The following is a 22585-nucleotide window of genomic DNA, read 5'->3' as shown; positions in this document are numbered from 1 at the left end:
CCTCTGCATTGCAAGGCCAGTGTGCTGACCACTGCGGCATTACATCATCCATGAGCCAGCAGTGGAATTCCCTATTCCCAAGTGTTCGGCTATTTTCTTGACTTTAAACAATGAGCCATGACTTACAACCCTCTGTTAAGCCGCTGTTGGATAAAGGCCTCCCCATGCTGTTTTTGCTTGTTTTGACCAAACCTCACCACGTTGGTCAGTGTGGGCTGATGGGGGGGGGGGGGCAGTGGGAGGGAGCAAACATGTGGGACCAGGATCAAAATCTAAATGATGGAATAAATTTGATAATTGCATTTAATAAACATACAAATGTGCCTAAAAATAGGGAACATCTTACAATCAGTGTACCTCACCGGCCATGAAATATGGATCAGTAACATCACTCGACACGAGCGTTAGGCGTGGCTGGGAAGTAAGGTGTGATTTTTGGACTCATTGTGCGAGCGTGCAAACCACTGCACCACCGCTCCACCCCTATATCTGTATATCTGCCATCTATACGCATTTACTTATCTCTTTTTTTGGGTGTTAGACTTGTCTGTCGGGTGAATCAAGTATTAATTTACACACTTCTACAGCATTTTGCTCAAACCATTTGGAGTTGCACACGGAATTGAGCAGACACGGTCCTTCCGATCGTGAAAACATTCCTGCGGAGGGAGCTGGTCGGAACGTTGGGTTGCTCGGTCAATGGCCAGGGTCAACAGCGGCGTGGTGTATTCCGCACCCAGCCCCTCCCCACCCTCCCCACCCAGCCCCTCCCCTCCCCACCCAGCCCCTCCCCACCCTCCCCTCTCCACCCAGCCCCACCCCTCCCATTTTTGGATGCACGACGGACGGACACAATAATCCCCTGTGGGCTGGTGGAACCAGGAGGTTCCTACCATTATAATTTTGATGCCTGAGCTTCATGCTAGCTGAGACACTTGGATTTGTAAGGATGTTTTACTCTAGGCCTAATAAGCAATTATGAGGATGATGCTGCTGAAGAAGGGAATATCCGTGACTATAAAGCAAAGACGGATAATTGGATTTTGTGTATATGGCATCTATTCATGGCCATCCATTCACAAAGACGTGTTGCTTCAGCAATTTCATTTCCGTCGTTTGCGCGGTGCACATGAGCACACACATATAACACACACACACACACAAAACGGGTGATTTATTCTACTTAATTTAATAAAGCTATGGGACACAGAGTGTGTATTAGGAACGGACATTTCCTTAAACAATACATTCCAAAGAGGTCTATACCTCGGTGACTAAAAGAAATCACCATGTACGACTAACAATTGTAACTCGTATCCTCCCAACGATGAACAACAACAACCATAAAATGTTAAGTTTAAAAACAGTAAATACTTGCAAAGCACGGAGTGGGCTTTTGCAATTGAATACCACTTAGAAAGATGTCTACATATTTTATAATTGTTTAAACGTAATGCACCTTAGCCTCTGTACGAAAGCAATGTATTCAGGCGAAGCAAGCAGCTGAGCAGAGGTATGATTGTAGGTGACACGTGTATTACAGACACCATACGGAACGATTGTTGCATTCACCCCTAACACAGCATCACTTGTATGAACACGCTACATCGCGGAAGGGATCAACATCGAGTTGAAAAAAAATGTACGCGGAAAAGAAAAATATACAAGAATAACTTCTTTCTCAGGAATTATAACTCACGAGTGTCGAAAATGTCCGCTTTAACACTTTCTGCTTTAAAATATAGTCTTTTTAAAAAACACAATTGTTTATATTGTCATACATTTTGCATTTATATCGGGTTAAGTTAGACGAACAAAGACTGCTATGTTGTCGATACCGTAATGAGCGGCACTGTCACCAATGTGTGGGACTGTTGCTAATGTATGTTGTTCGTACGTTGAATTTCTTTTGCACCGTACGTAGCCACCCGTGCTATTCAGAGGTGCTAAGTAGAGTAGGCAGGACCGATAAGTGGGACTTGCTTCACACGTGAACCGCGTACGTACTCATGCAGTTGAATGCTTTCGTGGGCATGCACATTTGAGTGTGTGCATGTGTGCCATTCATGCTCGTGTGCCTGCATTTAGGTGTCCACTTTATTATCGTGAGTACCTGGCAAAAAAAAATAAACATCACTGGGGAGACCAAGGTGGCCCGGCTGTGGTTACTGCTCACCAACAGCCAATGTAAGTTAGAAAGAGGCAGTTTTTGTCTTCGTAGCTCGTCTGGTGATACGTCGGCATTCAGGAGTGTACTTGGTATGTGATTGCTAAGTCAGCACCGTGTCTAATATCACCCCGATGGAAATGTTTACTTGACGTTGAGTTCGATAAGCTGGCTGAACCTATGCAATACTCACCGCTGTCTTCTATAATGTGTTCATGCATTAGCTAGCAATCTGTAGGACATGATTGAAGCATTGGCATTCTCCTAAGAAGTGGACTCAAAAAGTAGTATTTTTAAAGTAGACATTTATGTGCCTGTATGAAGGCCTAAAACATTTCTTCTTGCTATAGTCACATAGGTATCGAAAGTAAAAATGAGAACGTTTGCTAATGGTCTCTCTGGGTGTCTTGATTGTTTTACATATATAATTGGTGTTTGAATCGAACACACCGTGAGGTGCTCATTCCATTCTCAGAATTTCAATGTAAGTGTTAGTGAATTACATAACTTCATGGGCTTAAATGAATGCTTGCGGTTCCCTTGAAAAATAATCAACGTGTGTGTTCAGCCGTAATTAATCAGGCGAGGCCTTCCCTCTAGAAATAACACCATGGCGATAGGAGGCAGCGTTTTTTAGTCTTACAATGCTTTTTTTAATTGAACAAAAATATATTTTCACGTCCCTTTCTTCTAATTAAAATTACATAAAGTCAGAAAGTTAAAATAGAAGTTATAAGAATAGTAAAGAAGTTTGCTTTCAGTGCATTAAATGCCGATGCCATGGCCGTCTAAATTTAGCTCATTACGGTTATATATTACTTTGGAAGTGTATCTGCTAATTGCTGTTTTTTCAGTTTACAAACATACTTTTGGCTGTTAAAGCATATATCAATCTAAATTATAAAAGAAACATTTTACAAATAAATTGCTTTAACGAACAGTCATATACTTTGTTCCAGACATTCATTATCTGTCAAATTGGGCTTCTGGATTTTCGTTAAAGATACAAAGTACAACTCTTTTCATAAAATACATTTTTTTCAGCCATCTCTCATGTACACATCTGTGGCTTTAATCATATTACTTCGAAGTAAAATTCCTAGTTTATAGAAACAAGTCATGTAGTCATGCATATAGATGTCCCCTTTCCATTGCAAAACCTTATTTATGACATCATGGCCTCTACAATTTGTTACCGTTGAAAATATACACTTACAATGTATAGACGTAAAATCCAAAGTCTCCTTTGCATCCATTTTTTATTTATTAATTACAGCAAAAGGGAGGTTGGTAAAAGTACCGTATTATATTTCGAAAGAAGTTGAGCAAATATTTCAATTTAAAACGAAAGAGATAAAAAAAATATTGGATACAAAATATTAAGACAGGAAATATGGACTTATTTTTAAAGGGGTTTGTTTTAGGATGAGAAACATTTCCACAAAACCCCCACATAATAGTAATTTTTAGGTCTGCTTTATAATTCATAAACATCTGTATAATTAGATTCCAAATGTATTCTTTTTTGGGTCAGATTGCATGAGTTAAATGTGTGTTGTAAACCACCTCCATTCAAACGTGTGTACGTCATCAAAACGAAACCGGAAGAAAAACTAAATAACTGTATTGGTACCGAGGCTCCCGCGAGGGTGTGTGGCACAGTTTGGCGCCAGCTATCGCAGAGTGCCGGCGTGTCGCTGCAGTTCTCTGCGGTGAATTCAGCGTCTTTAACAACAACGGCGCTACGCCTCTCGAAATAAAATTAACGTTGAGCCGCTTGCGCGTTCCGAGATTCAGAGGTGAACGGGACACCCGTACTGCAACTTGCGGACGTCTAGGAACGGAAAAGGGTAAACTAAAGTTGCCACGTGAACAAATGTGCCGATGTATTACTGCTTCAGCGGCACCAGTCATGCTGTCGGGTGGAGGAGGGTGTACGACACACATTGTACTCGCGCGGCGATCTGACCCGAAAACAAATCTATTACGGACCCAAAAGCCTCCGTGTCGTTATTCTTTTGTTATTTTTTGCTGTTGAATATATATTTGCCATGTGCTTGAAGTAAAAGCAAGGTCAACATTAGTTATATATATATATATAAATATTCCCTCGAAAATAATATTTAACTAATCCATTACATAAATCTGAAAAAAAGTGACACTATTAACTGCCAAAACCTGGAATAAACAATATGAAAGGGATACTTATTTATTCTTTAACATTTGCTTCCTCCAAATTATAATGATTACAACTCCCACATTGGCGTCATCATAATCATCACCAGACAAAGACACTTCCTTCTGGACTTCGTTTGCTCAAGAGAGCGTCACATTGTTCAGGGAACGGGCCCCCAGAAGTTGCCCTCGCAGAACTACTACTTCTGCAGTCACCTCGACAGGCCTCTCTCATCACACCGCCTGGCGCTGCTTCACGCCCTGTGAACATTGTTTCATATTTGACACTCAAACTAAGGAAGACACTACTCTGCGAGGGATAGCATTTGTTAATTAAGTAAAACAAAAAACGAACTTTGAACAATTGCGTGTTTTAGTTTGTTTGCTTTAACAGTCCATTGCTTATTGGCTCGTTGCATATATGAATTTCATTTAATCACAGGCGGGTGGCCGGATTCAAACCCAGGTACTTAGCAGCGCTGCCTCTGTGTCTCCTAAACGGGCAGTACGCACTCCGCCCCCTCCACCCGACACCCATCCAAGCCACTCGGCCTCATCATTTTGACAATATCCCTTTTTTTTCAACAAGGAAATTGCTTCAACATCCGCTACTTCTCCGGCGGAGCAACCGGCGACATTGGGCAACATCTATTCCTTTATTAACTTACAGGCGAATAAGGGGGGTGGGGGGGCGGTGACGACGACGACAATTCCTTGCCATCTCACAGACAGACGAACGAGAAAACGACAAAACGCGTCGCGGGCCCGCGGATCTCTCCGCCACGGCACCGCCCTCCGGCCCGCGCCCGCCCTCAGTAGAGGTTGAAGACTGCGCCGCCCACGGGGTGCAGCTCCGAGACGCCCCACGCCACCACGTTGCCCTGCGCCCGGCAGCCGCCCCGACCCCCGGCGAGCTTGGCGATCTCCTCCGACGGGAGCACGTGGTCCCACACGTTGAAGCCGGCGAGGGCGCCTGCGAACGCCAGCTCGGGGTCGAAGCCGCCGCCCGCGCAGCAGCCGTTCTTCTCCTGGCCCAGCTGCAGGACGCCGCCCGGCGGCACGACGAAGCCCCGTGCGACGGGCGCGCCGTTGTGCGCCGTCAGCTGCCCGTTCACCCACAGGGTGAGGTCGCCCGACTCGGACTCCCAGGCGCCGCAGTAGTGTGCCCACGCGTCGCGGTTGGCCGCGCCGGCCGCCTCGGCGCGGCCGCCCCCCTCCGCCGCGTCGTCGCCCGCCACGGAGAAGACGGCGCGGTCGCCGCTCAGGTAGAGCTGCAGGAGGCGCGGGGAGCTCTTGTCGCCGTAGCTCGCCAGCACCGTCTTGGAGAGGGGCTCCGAGGGGCGCGCCCACAGGCAGAGGGTGACGGCACGCAGCTCCGCGCGCACCCCGGGGTCCACGCCCACGGCGATGGTGCGCGAGCGCATGGGGAAGTGCAGCGTCATGAAGCAGCCTGCTCGCGTACGCACAACGTCGCGACGGGCGGTGGGGAGAAGCGCCTCGCCGTTAGGGTGGCCCCGTCCGCGCGACGGAGGGGAAAGGTTCGTTGATTCGTGCGACGGAGACGTGGGCGTCTACGGATACGAAGGGACGTGGCGATCAAATCGGTTCGAACCCAGCTTCGTGGCAGTGACACAGCCTCGCAGAGAGGTGCCACCGCGGCTATCGAACCGACAAACAATACACAATGCCCGCCGTGGCCCTGCCCGCCGGCCACTCTCAACAGAAGACCAACGCGGCTTTGGCGGATTTCCTCGCCTGGTCGCGAGCAGGACGGAGGCACCTGTCGCACGGGTGGGGTGGGTGGGGGGGTTTGGGCGGGCGCGCTCACCTGGAGGAGGAAAGAGCGCCAGGCTCCACATCACCCGCTCTTCGGACAGCGCGAGGTTGTTGACGCCGAGCGTCTGGGCGACGTGGCTGGGCGGAGGGACCCGCGGCGGGTCGTGGGTGGCGGGGCTCTCGGTGGAAGACTCCTGCGTGATGCGCAGCAGTTCCAGGGAGATGGCCTGTACGTCGGTCACCAGCTTGCCCAGCAGGCGCTCGATCTTGTCAAACTTGCCGTTCGTCTCGCTCTGTCAAGTTGGAGACAAACGTTAGGCCCCGGGGTGGTGGGGGAGGGGGGGGGCACGTCGGAACCATTCACGTCCACACCCCCCCCCCCCCCCGTTCCTGGTGATCGTGTGCGGGCGGTACGTTTCGGTTTGCGGTTTCAACTCGGGAATAATTGGCGTGGGATTTTGTGCGGTTGGCGCCGCGCGGCTCTCCGATGCGGCGCTCTCGGGTTGCACTGCGTGCCGTCGTTCGGGCGCGGCGGAGTCCGACGTTTTGCTCCCACACGCTGGGGAGCTTCGTCAGGAACGGAATGGGGCAGCTCACTCTCTCCCTCGATTACGTGACATTTGTGGCTGCTCCACACCAACTAAAACTGCTTTTAGTGTTTAGTTTGTTGTCCTTCTCCCGCACCTCTGATTAGCACGATCGGCCGCGTACGGTGCAAAACAAATTCAACTTGCATACAACCGCGGCTGCCAATGCAGGAGGCTGTCGTTGTAAGATTCAAGCAGGGCCCGAGACCTGGCTGTCGTGGGCTCTCCCCACAGTGGAAAGACCTCTGGCTTCTCTTATGCTCAACGTGATTGAGAACAGAGCCCAGAACATTGCAGGTTCCAGCCACCAGAGGCTGATTAACGAAAGGCAACATATTTAGTTATCTGATGCTGTGGCAGAAATTCCATGGGTTCAAAATTTTTCCCCGAGGTTGAATCAGCCCATTGTCTCTCCAAAGTTGATAAAGCATGAGGCCTCGTTAGGCTGGTGCGTCTGTTGCATCTCACTAATTGGTTCTTATTTGAACAAGTCCTGAGCCAGTAGGAGTAGGAATTTCACATTTCCACGACTGGGGTCAATCCCTCTCTCAGAAGGAGATGAGTACCGCCCCCACTGCTCGGTTGCGAGGTGACACACGTCGGCTTTGTTGACTTGAGTATATTATAAAGTAAATTAATGAGTCAATGAGCTGAGAGTGGAAAACCCAACGCACACGGCAAGCCTTTTAAAATTCCTGTGGCCGACACGGTTACTCGAATGCAGGAGCTGGCTCAGAATTCCGTGGTGGAAATTACCCACCGCTTAACCACATAAGTACGCCTTGTGTTTAACTAACATTGACTGGAAATGCAATACACGCGGGCTAGCTGTGATGCTGTGGTTTCCTAGTGCCCGGGTCGTATTACAAAGCAAAACGGCACCAAATACCCAGGTCCAAGTCCCACGCAGCCGCCTGAGATTAGGTTCTTGTCGAGTCTCAGCCTGGTCACCGATTTAAATAATAACTATAATAGCATTCTATATTTACCTCGGAAAGCCTCATCGGAACTCTAAGACTTTTTCGGGAGGGTCCAGTTTGGTCATTTCCCGTATTTTTCTTTACAACAGGGAGGTAGACCCAGAGTAGCCAGGCTCACAACCTACTTGCTGTACTGCATTACAGGCAATCCTCTTTGGCCTGCAGGTGGCTGTCACGTGAACGTGATGCTTACTTTACGTGATGCCTAGGATGTGCTTGATTACAAAAACTATCGTCGAAGTATAGCTGAGCACGGAATGTTACCATTTGCCACTGAACTGGGGCAACCGGGTTTGTAGCGCGAGCGCGCTAACTGCTGCGCCACTGCTCCCCACGACAGCCCCCCCCCCCCCCACACGCGCACGTTGCAATACCTGCAACTTGATGTCGATGTGGCTCAGGAACTCGCGCGAGGCGTCTCTCAGGGTCCTGTCGAGACGCTGCGCCGTTTCGTGCTTGGACTCCTCCATCACCGCCTGCACGTTCTGCATCTCGCTGCGGATCATGTTCTCCATAGCCTCAAGCATCATGGCCTCCCTCTTCTGAGACTTCTCCAGCATGATGAAGAGCTTGTCCCAGCGCACGAGCGAGGGGGACGGCTTGGCCGCGCACTCGCAGCCTGAAGTTCGCACGCAAAGACAAAGGTTCCCCGTGTAGCCTCGCTCGGACTGCCGGCACGCAAGGGTTGTTACAGCAGCGCGCAGCGTCAAGGGGGCGGTGCGGCCGGTTCAGATGTTGGCCCTGAGCGGGAATTGAACTCAGGCGAGCGGGTTCGTAGTGCTAGATGTGAAACACTACACTCCTGCTCCCCACACCGTCCTATCTTATTTTATATTTATCCAGCGCCATTCACTCACGGCGCCTGACCTGATTAAAGTGAAACGTTGACAAAATAGCGATTGCGATGACAGAAGCGTGCAAGGATTTAGCAATGAGTGACAGCATCGCGGGTACTCAGGGATCACGAAAGGGTCGGGGAGGGACAGGAAGTCGTGGAGGGACGAGGGGAGGGAAGAGGAAGAGAATGGGCGATAGAGAATATGTGAGCTTTAAGAGAGGAACGGAATGAGGTCAAGGACAGAGACTGAAGTTCGCAAACACATTTTGCCTGGCTATGATGCACCTGCAACCCGGCCTGTACTGCTCTAAACAGGAGTGAAGTTATCACCGTGCAGCTCATTAACAAAAAACAAGGGAGACTTTTAAGGCTCGAGTTTAATCATTAGAAGAACGAGAGTGTAAATATGTGCTAACCATAAGTGCATGTCAAGGTGGTCTAATTTTTAAAAATTACTTTTGGGCGATACTCATCTTTGTTGATGGTCCTGAACCAGTGGTGGAATTCCACATTCTTATGGTGGGGAGCAGTCTACTATTCACAGCACAACTGCCAGTGGCTTCGCCCAAAGTATTAAAAGGTACTCATCGCAAATGGGGTTTGAGCGGTGCCCATGTGCATTGATGGCATGGATCATCCTCAATAAAAAAAAACGCGTTTGAAGTGTCAAAATGTGGTAACTTATTGAAGCAACTCTAATGCGATCACAATAATAATTGTAATCTACATTCTGCAGAGCCAAACGCGCCATGTATGGAAAGCGGGAAATCAACAGAACGAGGGTAAACGGCTCGAACTAGATGGGAGTAAAGGCCAATTTAAAGAGGTGAGTTTTCAAAGACAGACTTAAATATATCGAACAACTCTGTCTCATTAGCAAAGCCAGACTCGACCCCGAACGAGGATTTAAGATAAGGCCATGATCCAATGATGGGCTCTTTGCCCACTGCACCACCCGCCGAGCTAACTCTAATAGTTGTATGTGTGTAGAACTTCTTTCGCACCTTACGGAGCCAACCGTGCTAAACAGAGCTGCGGAATAATACATATTGTAATTCGAGTATAAGTATGCATGCACTGTGTGTGTTTTTTTTATAACAGGTGCATGGCTTGCTTCACGTTGTGTGAACTCACCGTTGCTATTCAAGTCACCATACTCTTTGGTTCTTTCGGTAAAGTCACGTTGGTAGAAAAAGAAAACTAAATAAAAAATAATACATCACCACGTTTCGATCGCAACACAAGCGGTCGTCCTCGGGTGGAAAAAAATAATCCAGCAGTGGAACTGCTCAACCAGCTCTCTCTCGCGGGTTCAGCAGTTTCACTGCTGGATTATTTGGGGCGACAGTGCCATCGAAATGTCGTGATATATTATTTTTATTTTGTTTTATTTTTCTACCTACGTGATTTTACCGAAAGAACCAAAGAGTATGGGGATTCCTGCAGTCACGAAAGCTTCAAATCAAGATTCAAGTCACCTTGCTATACTCGTATAAAACAGAGTTAAAGGCGCAGCCCTGCAATTCCCTGTTCTGCTATCATATGATAACTCAGATAAATGCACTGAAACCACGTTACAGCACTCGCGATAACGTAGTGTGCAAAATGCACATTATAAAAATGACACTAACAGCACCAGGCACCGAGAACACGTCAGATCTGTTCACGAAGCACGTGATTACTTGTTCAGCATGGCTGCGGTGGTGGTGGTGGTGGTGATGATGATGAGGCTCTTTGGACAACCACCACTTTTCCATCCAATATTCAGCAACCCCAAACGATTAGACATTTTTTTGTTTTTATTAAATTCAGCGAACAGCACTGTCGCCCCAAGTGGGGGGGGGGGGCTCACAAATAGCCCTTGTGGTTCATGTCTGGCACTCTGCGTCCTCTGGGAGTGGGGAGGGATAGTCCATCTATGAAGAACAAGGCACGGGTGTGACTCTGTGTGGGGCCCTCCCAGTGAACTGAAGTGCATCGCGAATCATTCCCTCTGAGCCAAAAATGCAGCCACAAGGAACATTTAGATCTTTCCCAAACATTTGGCCTGCATGTGTTCGCACGCAATAATTCGTGGTCGGAGCATTTTGGTTTCTGCTGACACCTCGGTAACGTTGCCGTACCTCGACTTGGGGAAGTGTTGGGGAGAGGGGATACCGATCGCTCGGTATATATGGTGAATGTGAAATTTATCTACATCATGGGACCTCCTTTGCCAGTACCAAAATATGAGAATAAGATTTTCCCCTTTTATCTGGCAACAAAACAGGTGTTAAGTTGTTAAAACACCAAACTGAAGCCTTTTACAAGGAATAATTTCTGTCTTCTTGGTTCTTTCGGTAAAGTCACGTAGAATGGAAATAATAAAAGACTCTGTCTTGTCGACAGACCTGCTCTCCACCTGAGGACGGCTGCTTGCGTTGTGGCCGAAACGTCGTGAGAATTATTTTATTATGTTTATTTTATGTTATTATTTCCATTCTACGTAACTTTACCGAAAGAACCAAGAAGATGAATCCCTGCAGTCACGAAAGCTTTAAATCGAAATTGAATCATTTCTGCATTAACCACAATACTTGTGGCCAAAATGCAATCAGTTTCAAAGACAATGCATATATTATCAGTGTGTTTTTGTTTGCATTCTGACCACAAGTATTGTGGTTAATGCAGACATGATTCCTTGTAAAAGGTTTCAGGTTGGTGTTTTAACAACTTAACACCTGTTTTGTTGCCAGATAAAAGGGGAAAAACTTATTCTCTGTGAAATGTATGTCAAGAACCAGAGAGATAATTTGAAGGCTGGAAAACGGATGGCTTGCGGCTAGAGTCTATCAAATGGTTGCTGCGGTTTGAGATAATATAATGGGTACTCAATAGTTATTTCATTTAGTGACATCACTTACTTTGTGACAAGATTACACAGTATATTTCATAGAGGGTATGCATTTTGATACGGTTCACCGAATGAACATTTACATTTAACCGTTACGATTTTTTTGGGTTATTTACACTTATTGCAACGCGAGAGGAGCGGTGGCCACAGCGGTTAGCGCATTGCATTACGAACCCGGCGGCCTGACGTTAACTTACCCCGCCATAGCAAACATTAGCCACGAGTGATGTCAGTGCCAGTTTTGACTCCCGCCTCCCCCCCACATTGTCCGGCAAGGTGAAGTATGGTCAAACCACGGCGCACGACCAACACAGCACGACCAGGCCTTCTTCATTCAGCAGTAGATCGTCAAAGGGGGCTTGTACATCAATGGGTAATAATTTCAATGTGCTCGGTGGATATATAAATTCAGCAGCCTCCACCTTGCGATAAGGGCAGTTTTGGCTTAGAAGGAGAAAGCATTTCAATGTAAGCAGATGGTATTTGACATAGTAATGCTTGATCATTGTTTTTTTACCCTTCTATCTGGCAACAAAACTGACACCTTTTTTACAAGGAGTCATGTTTGCATACCTGCAGTCATAATGCAAACAAAAAACATAACTCTGATAATGTATGCATTATCAGAGTTATGTATGCACTGTTAAGGACAGTGCATACATTATCAGAGTTATGTTTTTTGTTTGCATTACGACTGCAGGTATTGTGGTCTATGCAAACATGACTCCTTGTAAAAAAGGTGTCAGTTTTGTTGCCAGATAGAAGGGTAAAAAAACAATTATCATATTTTTTACTGGCAAATGAGGTTCCAATAGTAATGCTTTTTTTATATAATCGCGCAAGTTACTGAAGTGGCTTATGCACGGGATCATACTGGGAAAACAGGGTCCAGCGAACGGATAGTGTGAGCGAGTTGTATGCCGTGCTGTGGTGTGTTAGTGGGGAGCGGTAGGGTAGCAGACCCGGCGACCTGAGTTCGGTTCCCGCTCACGGCCAACACCGACGAAAATCAGAACCGGTCATGGGCCTCCGCGAGGTCGACTCAGCCTCAATTGAGGACCCAGTTTGATGTGTAGAAACATTGTCACGAGGGAGACAAAGGCGGCCGGGCGTGGTGCTGTCCACCCATCCCCTCGTGTGCTGTTCCGGCCTTCATAGGTGCTCACTAACGGCACTTGCTCCAACAGTCTGTTCAGGCAATACTGGGGGGAACTTTGTCTTATTTTTTTTTGGTGTGTTAAGGTGCACTCGTGCACTGGGGTTTCAGCACACAAGAAGCACTTTGCGTGTAACTCAGAGGGGATACATCATGGCTGTCAAAAGGTGCTGCCCCCCCCCCCCCCAAACAAAAGAGAAAATATACATTTTTAGTTTTCACATGGAAGTGAGACTGAGACTGTGTGACTGCACAGCTATGTGGGATGAATTATTGCTTGACAAAAGAAGGTCATTACAGGTGAGAAGAAAATTACGCATGAATGAATTATTAGCTACTTAATCAATATTTGAACCTTATGGCGGGACCTCGGGGTCCCATAAGCCCCCGGCTCTCGCATGAACTGCGTTGCGACGTCATTTTATGCCTGTTGAAGGCGAACGACACGGCATATTAATTCCTCTCGACGAGCTCTACGCGATGCGCTAGTCAACGTTTCAAAGTTTTGTTTCTTCTGCGCATTCGTCCTCGCTGCTGCGCTTGGACACGACGTGACAACAGAACAATCCACGCCACGTGGGTCACGGCGTTTATGTGCGCGGTGGGACGGAGTCGCCAAAACATAAATTAACTCATTACGATTTTGACTTCCGTTTATTCGGGACCCCGGGGTCCCACCATAAGGTTCAAATATGGACCGGTAGCAATGTGGTTAGATCATGCGACCCACAGTCAAATGTTTAAAGTCCCAGCCCTGGAGGTCATGGAGGTTAACTCAGCCCATAATTATTCTGGGATTCGTGAAACGAGTACCACGTCAATGGAAAGGCAATTGCCGTTAGGTCGCATAACGGCAATTGCCTTGCAGTGCAGCAGTGGATTCTTGTATCAATCTGTGCAGTTACACCATTGGAACCTCATTTGCCAGTAAAAAAAAAGATAATTGGTGTTTTACCCTTCTATCTGGCAAAAAAACTGACACCTTTTTTACAAGGAGTCATGTTTGCATAGACCACAATACCTGCAGTCATAATGCAAACAAAAAACATAACTCTGATAATGTGCCCTGTCCTTGAAGTTGATTGGTCCACACCCGAGACAGCTTTCCTCAGAGCCTAGTCTCACATGGGTTCGACCTTTTGGTGTTTCGTGGAGCAATTTGCGAGGAGGCAACAGTCTGGCTTCAGCGGCTGTCTGGGAGTATCTGGAGGGAATGACCAAAGCCTGCTCAAGAGTGTCTTGAGATGCCAACTGCATTTTGTACAACTCATATCCCATGCACCCAAGCTGCAAAATATGGTGCGCAAGTGGATTTGAGAGACAACGTGATAATAGCGTACAAGAGCGAGTGCATATACAGCTTTTGCCCAAAATTCCTGAATTATAAAATTACCTTCAGACAAATTATTTGTCAAAAACGTGAATAATAACCGTTCCAATGCATGACTGCACGTGCTATGATGCGTTTCTGTCTTCTAAACAGGATACATACAAATATATATAAATCCTCACTTGCCTCTTACGTTGGTTAAGTAAAGGACATTTGCTTCAGCCGCACCGAACCTCACACAAATAATATTCAGGGCCTGCCTACCTTGGCTCCTCCCACCCTCAACCAGTATATATACAAGGACTGTTTTCTTGGAATTTCTCTCACTTGATACAGCTATCGTGCTGTAACGGTTCCACCTGAAGACGGAAGCTTGTGTTGCCTCCGAAACGTCGTGATTTTTATTTTTATTTGATTTTACTTTGATAAATTTTTTACCTACGTGACTTTACCGAAAAAACATAAGAATATAAAGGACATTTATTTAAAAAGAGTGCTGACTAAATCGGTTATGTAAAAACCCCAGTATGAAATAAGACTGAGTATTAAGCAAGATAAATCTGTCAGTCCCTTGCAAGTTTGACTGCACCGGTAATGACGCTTCAGTGTGGAAAATGTACGCTGTTCGTTTTATGGCCTTAATCCCTACACGACGTCATGCATGTATCCGGTGAAAGCATGTAACACATGTGCAGCGTCGAGGAATAATCTTCTACAGGGCGAGCACTTGTCAGCAAGCGCTACCCTTGTGCATTTTTAAATGCGTCAGTTCATGCACAGCGCTGGCATTAACACACCAATGTAAGCTCCCAGTGTAAACGGTCGTAGTTGTTAATCTTGCACTAACAAGTATCAAACATGCTATACAATTAAGGCGCATGTGGCCAGGCTGTAAATTACTACGCGGGCAAATTCATCTGAGGAAATGTTGTTCATTTATAATTCTCACTGGGTTGTTTTTGGGTGAATTCATATTTTGCGAATTTATTTTTACATACAATTATTTAAAAGCTGTTAAATTCAAGTAAGGCTTCTGAAAATCTCTGCTTCCCCCCCCCCGCCCCCCCCCCCCCCAGGGCTTAGCAGGATGAATGAGTGCAGTCCGTGTTGGGGTGTTTTATGTAACTTGGCGTTGAGCCAACGTAAGAATATCCAGCATATGAGCATGAATGAAAACTAGATACACCCGTATTGTACGCAAGCAGCACGTTCCGGACAAATGTTGGTTCTAGTGCATAGGTCCAGTAACAGGCGATGGGAGAAACAAAGCCCTCTTAGTGGCCGCATGCATGTAAATACATTTTTTTCTGGGCCGTTAATGTGCATTGGTGGCTTTTTTCTAACATTCAATTTAGATCCAGCTCTGCTTTCTTAAGTGATTCGGTACAGAATTGGCAAAATGCGTCAAAGCTGATGTGACATGTCAAGATACACATTTGCGTCCGCTTATAAGCTCTGCTTAATTGATCACTGAAGAAGGAGAAATGACGGAGACGTTGTCCTCACCACTGAACGCTGCCCCACGAACGGTTCCAACCACATGCCAACGTTGGCCCAAAGTTGCATGTTTACTGGGGTGATAACGCACCTGCAGGCCACACGACTCTCCAGTCAATAGGCATGCAGATAATTTATGTTACACGCACAGCCCTTTGCTGATCCGTTGCTGGACGAGGGCTTCCTCATGCTGCGTGGGCCAGTCGAGGTCAGTGTGAGTGAGAAAAGTCGGGGAGCATAGACACGAAAGCACAATACAGTACAACAATGCATTTTGCTGCCCTGCCATCTGCTGTCCACCACGTAGCCTCGCAGCAGCCTACAACAACAACAACAACCTGTTGTGCCCAACATGTTGTCGGTTAGGACCGAGTGCATTCCTCGTGATTTGATCCGAGGCGACGATTACTGGGGGACTGTTTCGTGGTTGATTGGCGTAAGCGTGGTTGATTGGCGTAAGCGTTGTATGGAGCACTTTTATAGTACAGAGGGCACCTGATTCAGTGGGAAATGGCCCAAGTTTGTGGATGTATGGGGGCACCTGCCTGGGCTCAAGTATTTGCTCTCCTGCCACAGTGGTGGATGACAACAATTATTAGACACAGACGATCTGTGTGAATGTGCTGGCACGGTTTACACAGACTATAAGCACTGCACCCTACAGAGACCTCTTTGTAGATGCACTGCTAAGTCATTGAGGGCTCCATTCCTTGACTGAGGCTAGACAACTTTAGTAACAAACGACTGGCTGGCTGACTGTATGAATACAAATAATTGTACGTGGCTTTTTTGTTGTTGACCCAATAGTAGGGGCGACCTCTCGCCCGATGTGCCTACGTGCATGCGCGCGCGCGTGCGTGTGGTGTGTGCGCGCGCGTGTGTGGTGTGTGCACGCGCGTGTGTGGTGTGTGCGCGCGCGTGTGTGGTGTGTGCGCGCGTGCGTGTGGTGTGTGCGCGCGCGTGTGTGGTGTGTGCGCGCGTGCGTGTGGTGTGTGCGCGCGCGCTCGCGCGCTCCCTGCTGTGTTTTCCTGGAATGCAAGGGCGCGGAGTGGCTACTCTTTCCAGGGCGTTGGGCCCTCTCTCCCCCCACCCCTCGTTGCGTGGCTCGTCAAGCATGCCGAGAGGCTCACAACTCCCCCTTGCACGCGGGCTTCGTGCGTGCACCACCGTCGTTGGCGGTCGCAAATTTGGGCCAAAGAGCTCTTGCGATTAAAGGGCGCGCTATTAGATTGTCAGAACGGCGACGTGTATAGACCGATGCAATCAAATCGAGCGGGGGATCGTTCGAAATTTAATAAAGTGTGCGTGAATAACCGGCCTTAGAAGAGACTTTGAAAGTAGCTCGATCACTCCCAATTGTGCCACACTTTTGTTTGTAATTTATCTTCAATAAAACAAATATAATTGACTCGTATATTTTCGCTGGAATACTCTGCGCCTGTTTGGTTTATGTAATTCAGTCAAGAAACAGCTGACGGATTGTAGCGAACTGAGAACAGCGGAGAATAATCAGCAGTGACACTTTTGTTGAACTTCAGTAATTCGTGCTTTGTATTCAATAAAATAAACACGTGTCCAGCCAGTCAATCGCAGAGTGCGGGTTATGTTTTTATCTATTTCTTACGCTGTGTTTTTGGAATGTAGAATGTATTGTGCAAGTGCAGTCAGTAGGAACCTTCCAACATTCATTACGTGCTATTCACTACCAGACATTAACGTTTGTGTTGCTTTATGGGGAAAACTGACTTGTCTGCTATGGAGGACATTCTTAACCCACTCTAATAATTGCTGCTTACCTATGTAAGATTAAACCACAATGTCAAAGCTTCCCCTCTTCGCCTGTACACAAAGTATGAAACTCTGGCTTGAAAAATAGATCAGCATACACCACTGGCTCCTTAACCCAACTTACGCAGCTCTGCTAATGCAAAAGTTAAGAACGCACTTGATGTGATACGTTAATATACGTTCATTGATTCATTTGAGAAATGTAATTGTCAGCTTTGAACCGAAAGTTAATATTTACCTACAGACTCAGATTTTGGCATAACGAATTTTACCAGCGTTCTCTAAGCTAAAACTGAATCAAATACTTCAATAAGTGCCATTGCCCAAAACAGTAGCTAATTTCACGCAAATAATAATCGCCCTTTTCCGTTATAAATATTAATTACATTATTCATGATCGCCGCGGTAAGCTACAGAAGTTGAAGAGTTTAGCTCGTTTAAACAAATTCTTACTCGATAAACATCGGACTGCAAAGCCAATTGGCCGAAGAACTAAACACATATTTGTTGATATTTGGAGATCTGCCGATATACGCCTCCCATTCAGTACAACAACAACAACCGGCGTTCACCACTGAGTGGCGGTGATGTCACCACGGCGCTCGTGCCATGCTAGGTGCACTTTGAGGCCACGTGAAAGTGTCTGAAGTCGGTCGGTCAAGGAACCCGACCCAGGTGCCACGGGTTGACTGACCCAGATTGACCAGCAGCAGACTGCTTGCTCATGCGCCTTACTGAAGCCGTCGCGTAACATTACACAGCAAACCGGGAGCGCCAGTCGTCGAACTAGCGTGGGGGGCGCCTTGCTGCCCCCCCCCCCTGTTGGCCAAAGCTACTAGTTGCCCCCCGCCACCCCCCTTGATGACCAAAATGTTTTCAACAACAGTGTCAGAGAACAAAAACGTATTTAAAAAGGCGGTTTGAATGAAACTTTTTTTTTAATGAAAATTGCTTTCATTTAGTAGTGGCTGAGTTTCGTGAAATACGGAGCGCCCCCTAACAGCGTTAAATGTTCGAGACGGCGAGCGTAACGACGACGTGCATTGAGGCAAGAGGAGCCGCGGATATCGTAATGGTCTAGGTGCGAGCGTGCGAGACAAATCAAATATTAAAGGGGGGCTCCCCCACCCTCCCCACCCCTGAGCCGACAGTGCGGTTACAACGCCGCTTGAGGGCACGCAGGAACGCACCTTCGTCGACGTAGTTGATGGCATTGCCCCAGACGGACGACAGCAAGAGGCAGGCGCAGGTGAGCGCGGCGCCGAGTGCCGACGGTTTCATCCTGGCAACGAAGTGCGCGCGTGTGCGTGCGTGAGACTCTGACCGAGACAGACAGAGAGTGAGAGAGACAGAGAGAGTGAGCGGGTCGCTTTGAACGCGACAGAAACACGAGTAGGAATGAGGAGGGATGAAGAGGAGGAGGAGGCTTTGCGCAGCGTTTTGCCCCGATGCAGCCCGAGGTACCCCTTAAATAGCAACGAGACGGAAGCGCGGAGATTTTCAACCCCTGCGGACGAAGCGGGGTCGGCGGGAGGGAGGGAGAGAGAGAATACCACCGGGGAAGGGTGGATTGGGGGGGGGCACGTGCCAGGAGCCTTTTAACAAAGGTGTCCTGGGAATTGCGTTACGGCTGATGCTCGTGTGTGGGTGGGGGAATGTGTTGGCTTGGAGCGGGGCGGGGAGCTGGTGAGTAAGAGATGGGGTTTCGGAGGGGGGGCATGGGGAGCGGGGGTGTAGTGGTTAGCGCGCTGCACTACGAACCAGGCCACCCCAGTTTGATTCCCGCTCACGGCCAACACCTAGTGACGATTGTCTGAACCGGTCCTGGGCCTGCTCCCCTAGATCGACTCAGCCTCAAATGAGTACCTGCTGCGGCGCGTATACATCACCACGAGGGAGACACAGGGCGGTCGGGCGTGGTGCTGGCCACCCACCCCCTCGTGTGCCACAGTGCCGGTAGCCTTCATAGGTGCCACTCGCTAACAGCACTTGCCCCGACAGTCCGGCACAGGCTACACGGAGGGGGGACCTCTGTCTTTGTGTGTTGGCTTGGAGAGGGGGCAGGTGAGTAAGAGGGGTGGGTGGAAGCAATGTCGTGGTGGGGGGGGGGGGCGTGTAGGGAATTGTGCTGTTGCATTGGTCGCCCCCCCCCTCCCACTTTCTCTGCTGGTTCGTGTGGGACCACGGGGCCTTTCTGAGTTTCTGCGGTAGATTTTGCGGGGGAGGGTTTAAAAGCAAAGGGGAAAGAGAGAGAGAGAGAAAAAAAACAACCTTGTGTAATCTACCTCCAGTTTCCTGAATATCTGCGCACCCGAGTGGCTAATTATGATGGCACAGCACGAGCAAGGAGCCTGGGGAATTCGGAGAGGGGTCATCAGGGGTTGCGCGAGTAATCAAGAACACACCGCCCCCTTAAACTTGACTCCCACATCGAGAACACCAAGTTAAGGGGATCCGTTCTGGATCCAATAATAACGAAAAACAAAACACCCCTCCACCTTTTTGGTGCTGTTATTTTACCCGCGCGTGCCGCTTAATTTTTTGTTAGATATGAAACTAATCATTCAAATTCTATTGACGGCTAAAGAACAATCAGAACACATCCTTCTGTATTGGACGTCGTAAAAAATTAAAGATGCCTCTGGAGGTTTGTCACGTGATTGTTTTGTCCTCAGAATGTTGCTGAAATCTGGCTTCTGTTAGCTTCGTAGGAGCCACTGCTCCACATTCTGTAACTTCAATCTGGGTCCCTTGAGGTCACCCTTTGCAAAAGTGCACGTACGAACAACTTTCATTTTGTCCAGAAACAAGCCTCAGACAAACACAACATTTTACCATCTCGGACTGCAGATTGTCCCTTGGCTATGCCCGGGATGACATTCTGAATCAATTGGCGATCATCTTCTTCTTGGCATTTCCCCAAATCATGTGGGGCCTGCCTTCCTGCTACTTTTTCTCTACTCATCACTTATTCTTCTTTTGTCGTATGGCTGATGTAAATGCAGAGCAGCAACTACAATTTCACATGCAGGTGGTCAAGCCACAGCTAACTGCGTCAGGAGCAGTGGAGTGTATCGCTGTGATGATGTCTCCTTTGTATTTGTGGATCAGGCATTGCGTCGTTATACGTTGTACGGTCTGTTCTGGATGACCTACAGTCGCACACTGCAGAGTTTGTAAGTTTCCATTTGTGCATCAGCTATCCGCATCTGCTGTCATGGTTTGTGCAGTGGATGCGGTTTAGGGTGGACCGTGAGAAGCTTCGTGGACGATCAAACCCAGGGGTCTTCTGCGTTGGGTCTTTCACGAGGTGTTTGTGTGCGAGTTCTTTTGAACTCCATTCTGGTCTCCAGGCTTCATCGGGGTTGAATTCGCATCGTTTGCTCGTCACTGTCCTAGGCCATCTCATCCACATCCACCCCACAGGCCTCCATATTCTGGGGCTCCACTTTCAACTACCTGTTTTTAGGTATGTCCCTTGGTCGCTGGCCTGGTGCTTTCATGCTCATAATTTTCATCTGTTCATAGCCTTACTGACATTTCCTGACCATCTGAGTTGACGTTCAGTTTCTCTGACATGGGTACCACCGCCTTTGCCTTCTTCCTCATCTCTCAATTCCTGGTCCCGTTCCAGCTTGAATTATGATCCCTAAGACCCAATCTTGCCATCCTCATATCTGTGGTGTGCATCATCTGGCTCCTCCCTGGTTTTAAAATTGTCCAACAGTCACACTTCTATGTCAACACTGGTCTTATTACTGCCGGTTAGTGGAGCGGTGGTGCAGCGGTTAGCACGCAAATCGAACTCGGCGTCCCGAGTTCGATTGCCGCTCACAATCAACACCGGTGAAACATTATCTGAACTCATCCTGGGCCACCCCTAGGTCGACTCAGCCATAAAAAGAGTACCTGGTGCATTGTGTAAACATCACCACGGAGGAGGCAAAGGTGGTGGTCGGGCGTGGTGCTGGCCACCCACCGTCTTCTTGTGCCAATCTGACCTTCGTAGGTGCTCGCTAACAGCACTTGCCCCAAACGCATGTTCAGGCTATATGGGGGATATTTGTTTTAGTTTTACTGTCCCAAGTGCAGAATGGTGTGAATCGCCATTTATGGCCCTGGGCCAGAGTTGAAATTCCACATTCATAAGCTGGGTTCATTCACTCGATAATACAACTGCTGTTCAGCTTCAGCGCTGCGGTACTTATTCCATTAACCACAGAGGGATGAATAGCTGAGTTGACCCAGACAACCGGGATTTGAAATTACAGACCTCAAATTGCAAGTAATTATCGTCATCTTCTCCTGTCCTGCCAATGTACAGAACCTGCTGGGTCCACAAACTTACGGCAATGCTCTTTGGTTCTCTCGGCAAAGTCACGTAGGTATAACATAAAATAGAATGTAATTTAAATCACGACGTTTCAGAAGCAATAGTGCTCCACTTTTTAACTATATCCCACCTTTTGCTGTTGTTTCCATGTCTTTCGTTTCCCTTCGAGTGCCTTTTCCACTCCATCAGTCCATAATTTTTCTCAGTCGTCCAGTTACCTTTTCACGAGCGTCGACCCACAATTTTTTTCTAGATTCCTGTGTGGTGCCATTCTTCTGACATGACCATGCCATAGCAGTCCACTGTCATTGACATGAATTGCAAGTTACATGCTATAAACGATCTTGATTTGAAGCTTTCGTGACTGCAGGAATCCATACTCTTTGGTTCTTTCGGTAAAGTCATGTAGGCGCCTGAAACGTCGTGATTTACTTTATTTTATTTTTTATACCTACGTGATATTACCGAAAGAACCAAAGAGTATGGCATAAACGGTACACTGCTCCGTTGGATTACGAATCGTGTACAGCCTAAAGAGAATATTTCTTATGCTTTGGGAACATGAGGCCACAGTTTCAGGTTACGTGGTTTAAAGGTCAGTTTATTTGGCTGCTTTAAATTTCCACGTGATAAGCCACTTTGTTGAGTTATCATTTGCAGCCAGGTTGCTTCTGAATAATGAGTTAATAGCTCAGTGGGATTTACCTGGCAAGATAAATAAATAGTTCAGGTTTAATTGTATATATATTCAAAAGTGATTTGTTAACATGTTCTTATACTCTGCTCCCCTGTCGTGTTTTTGTATTGTTTGTTGTTGGTGTTACGTTCCATTCCGCCCCTACTGGACATCCGTTAAAAATATATTCATAGCTCATCGGATTCCTCCAGTATAAGTAAACATTCGGATTCTAAGGAGATGGAACGGATCAGATATTAGTATTTCAACCGCAAGCTGCAGGGAGCCCCGCTGATTTCACACAGTTCAACATCCAACTGCTATCACCACTGGAAATTGATACATAGTAAAAAAAAGAAAAAAACACGGTCAAAAGGTCCTCCTAATAT

At 47.5% G+C, this 22585-nt stretch overlaps 2 protein-coding genes across 4 annotated transcripts in view; one reads left to right on the top strand and one right to left on the bottom strand.

Moving 5' to 3' along the window:
- The window catches only part of VEPH1 (ventricular zone expressed PH domain containing 1), a 192773-nt gene that overhangs the window by 76107 nt on the left and 94081 nt on the right, over nucleotides 1–22585 (top strand). The window lies entirely within an intron of this gene.
- Nucleotides 1181–18626, bottom strand: PTX3 (pentraxin 3). Its single transcript, XM_078869574.1, has 4 exons — nucleotides 18378–18626; nucleotides 8060–8304; nucleotides 6171–6411; nucleotides 1181–5792 (listed from the first exon to the last, which is right to left on the bottom strand). The coding sequence occupies exons 1-4, from the start codon at nucleotides 18466–18468 to the stop codon at nucleotides 5155–5157; spliced, it is 1215 nt and encodes a 404-aa protein (XP_078725700.1). The 5' UTR covers nucleotides 18469–18626; the 3' UTR covers nucleotides 1181–5154.

This window comes from Lampetra fluviatilis, chromosome 28, assembly GCF_964198595.1.
Source record: "Lampetra fluviatilis chromosome 28, kcLamFluv1.1, whole genome shotgun sequence".
NCBI lineage: Eukaryota > Metazoa > Chordata > Hyperoartia > Petromyzontiformes > Petromyzontidae > Lampetra > Lampetra fluviatilis.
The sequence above is the reverse complement of the archived record's forward strand: the minus strand, read 5'-3'. Positions and strand labels throughout refer to the sequence as shown.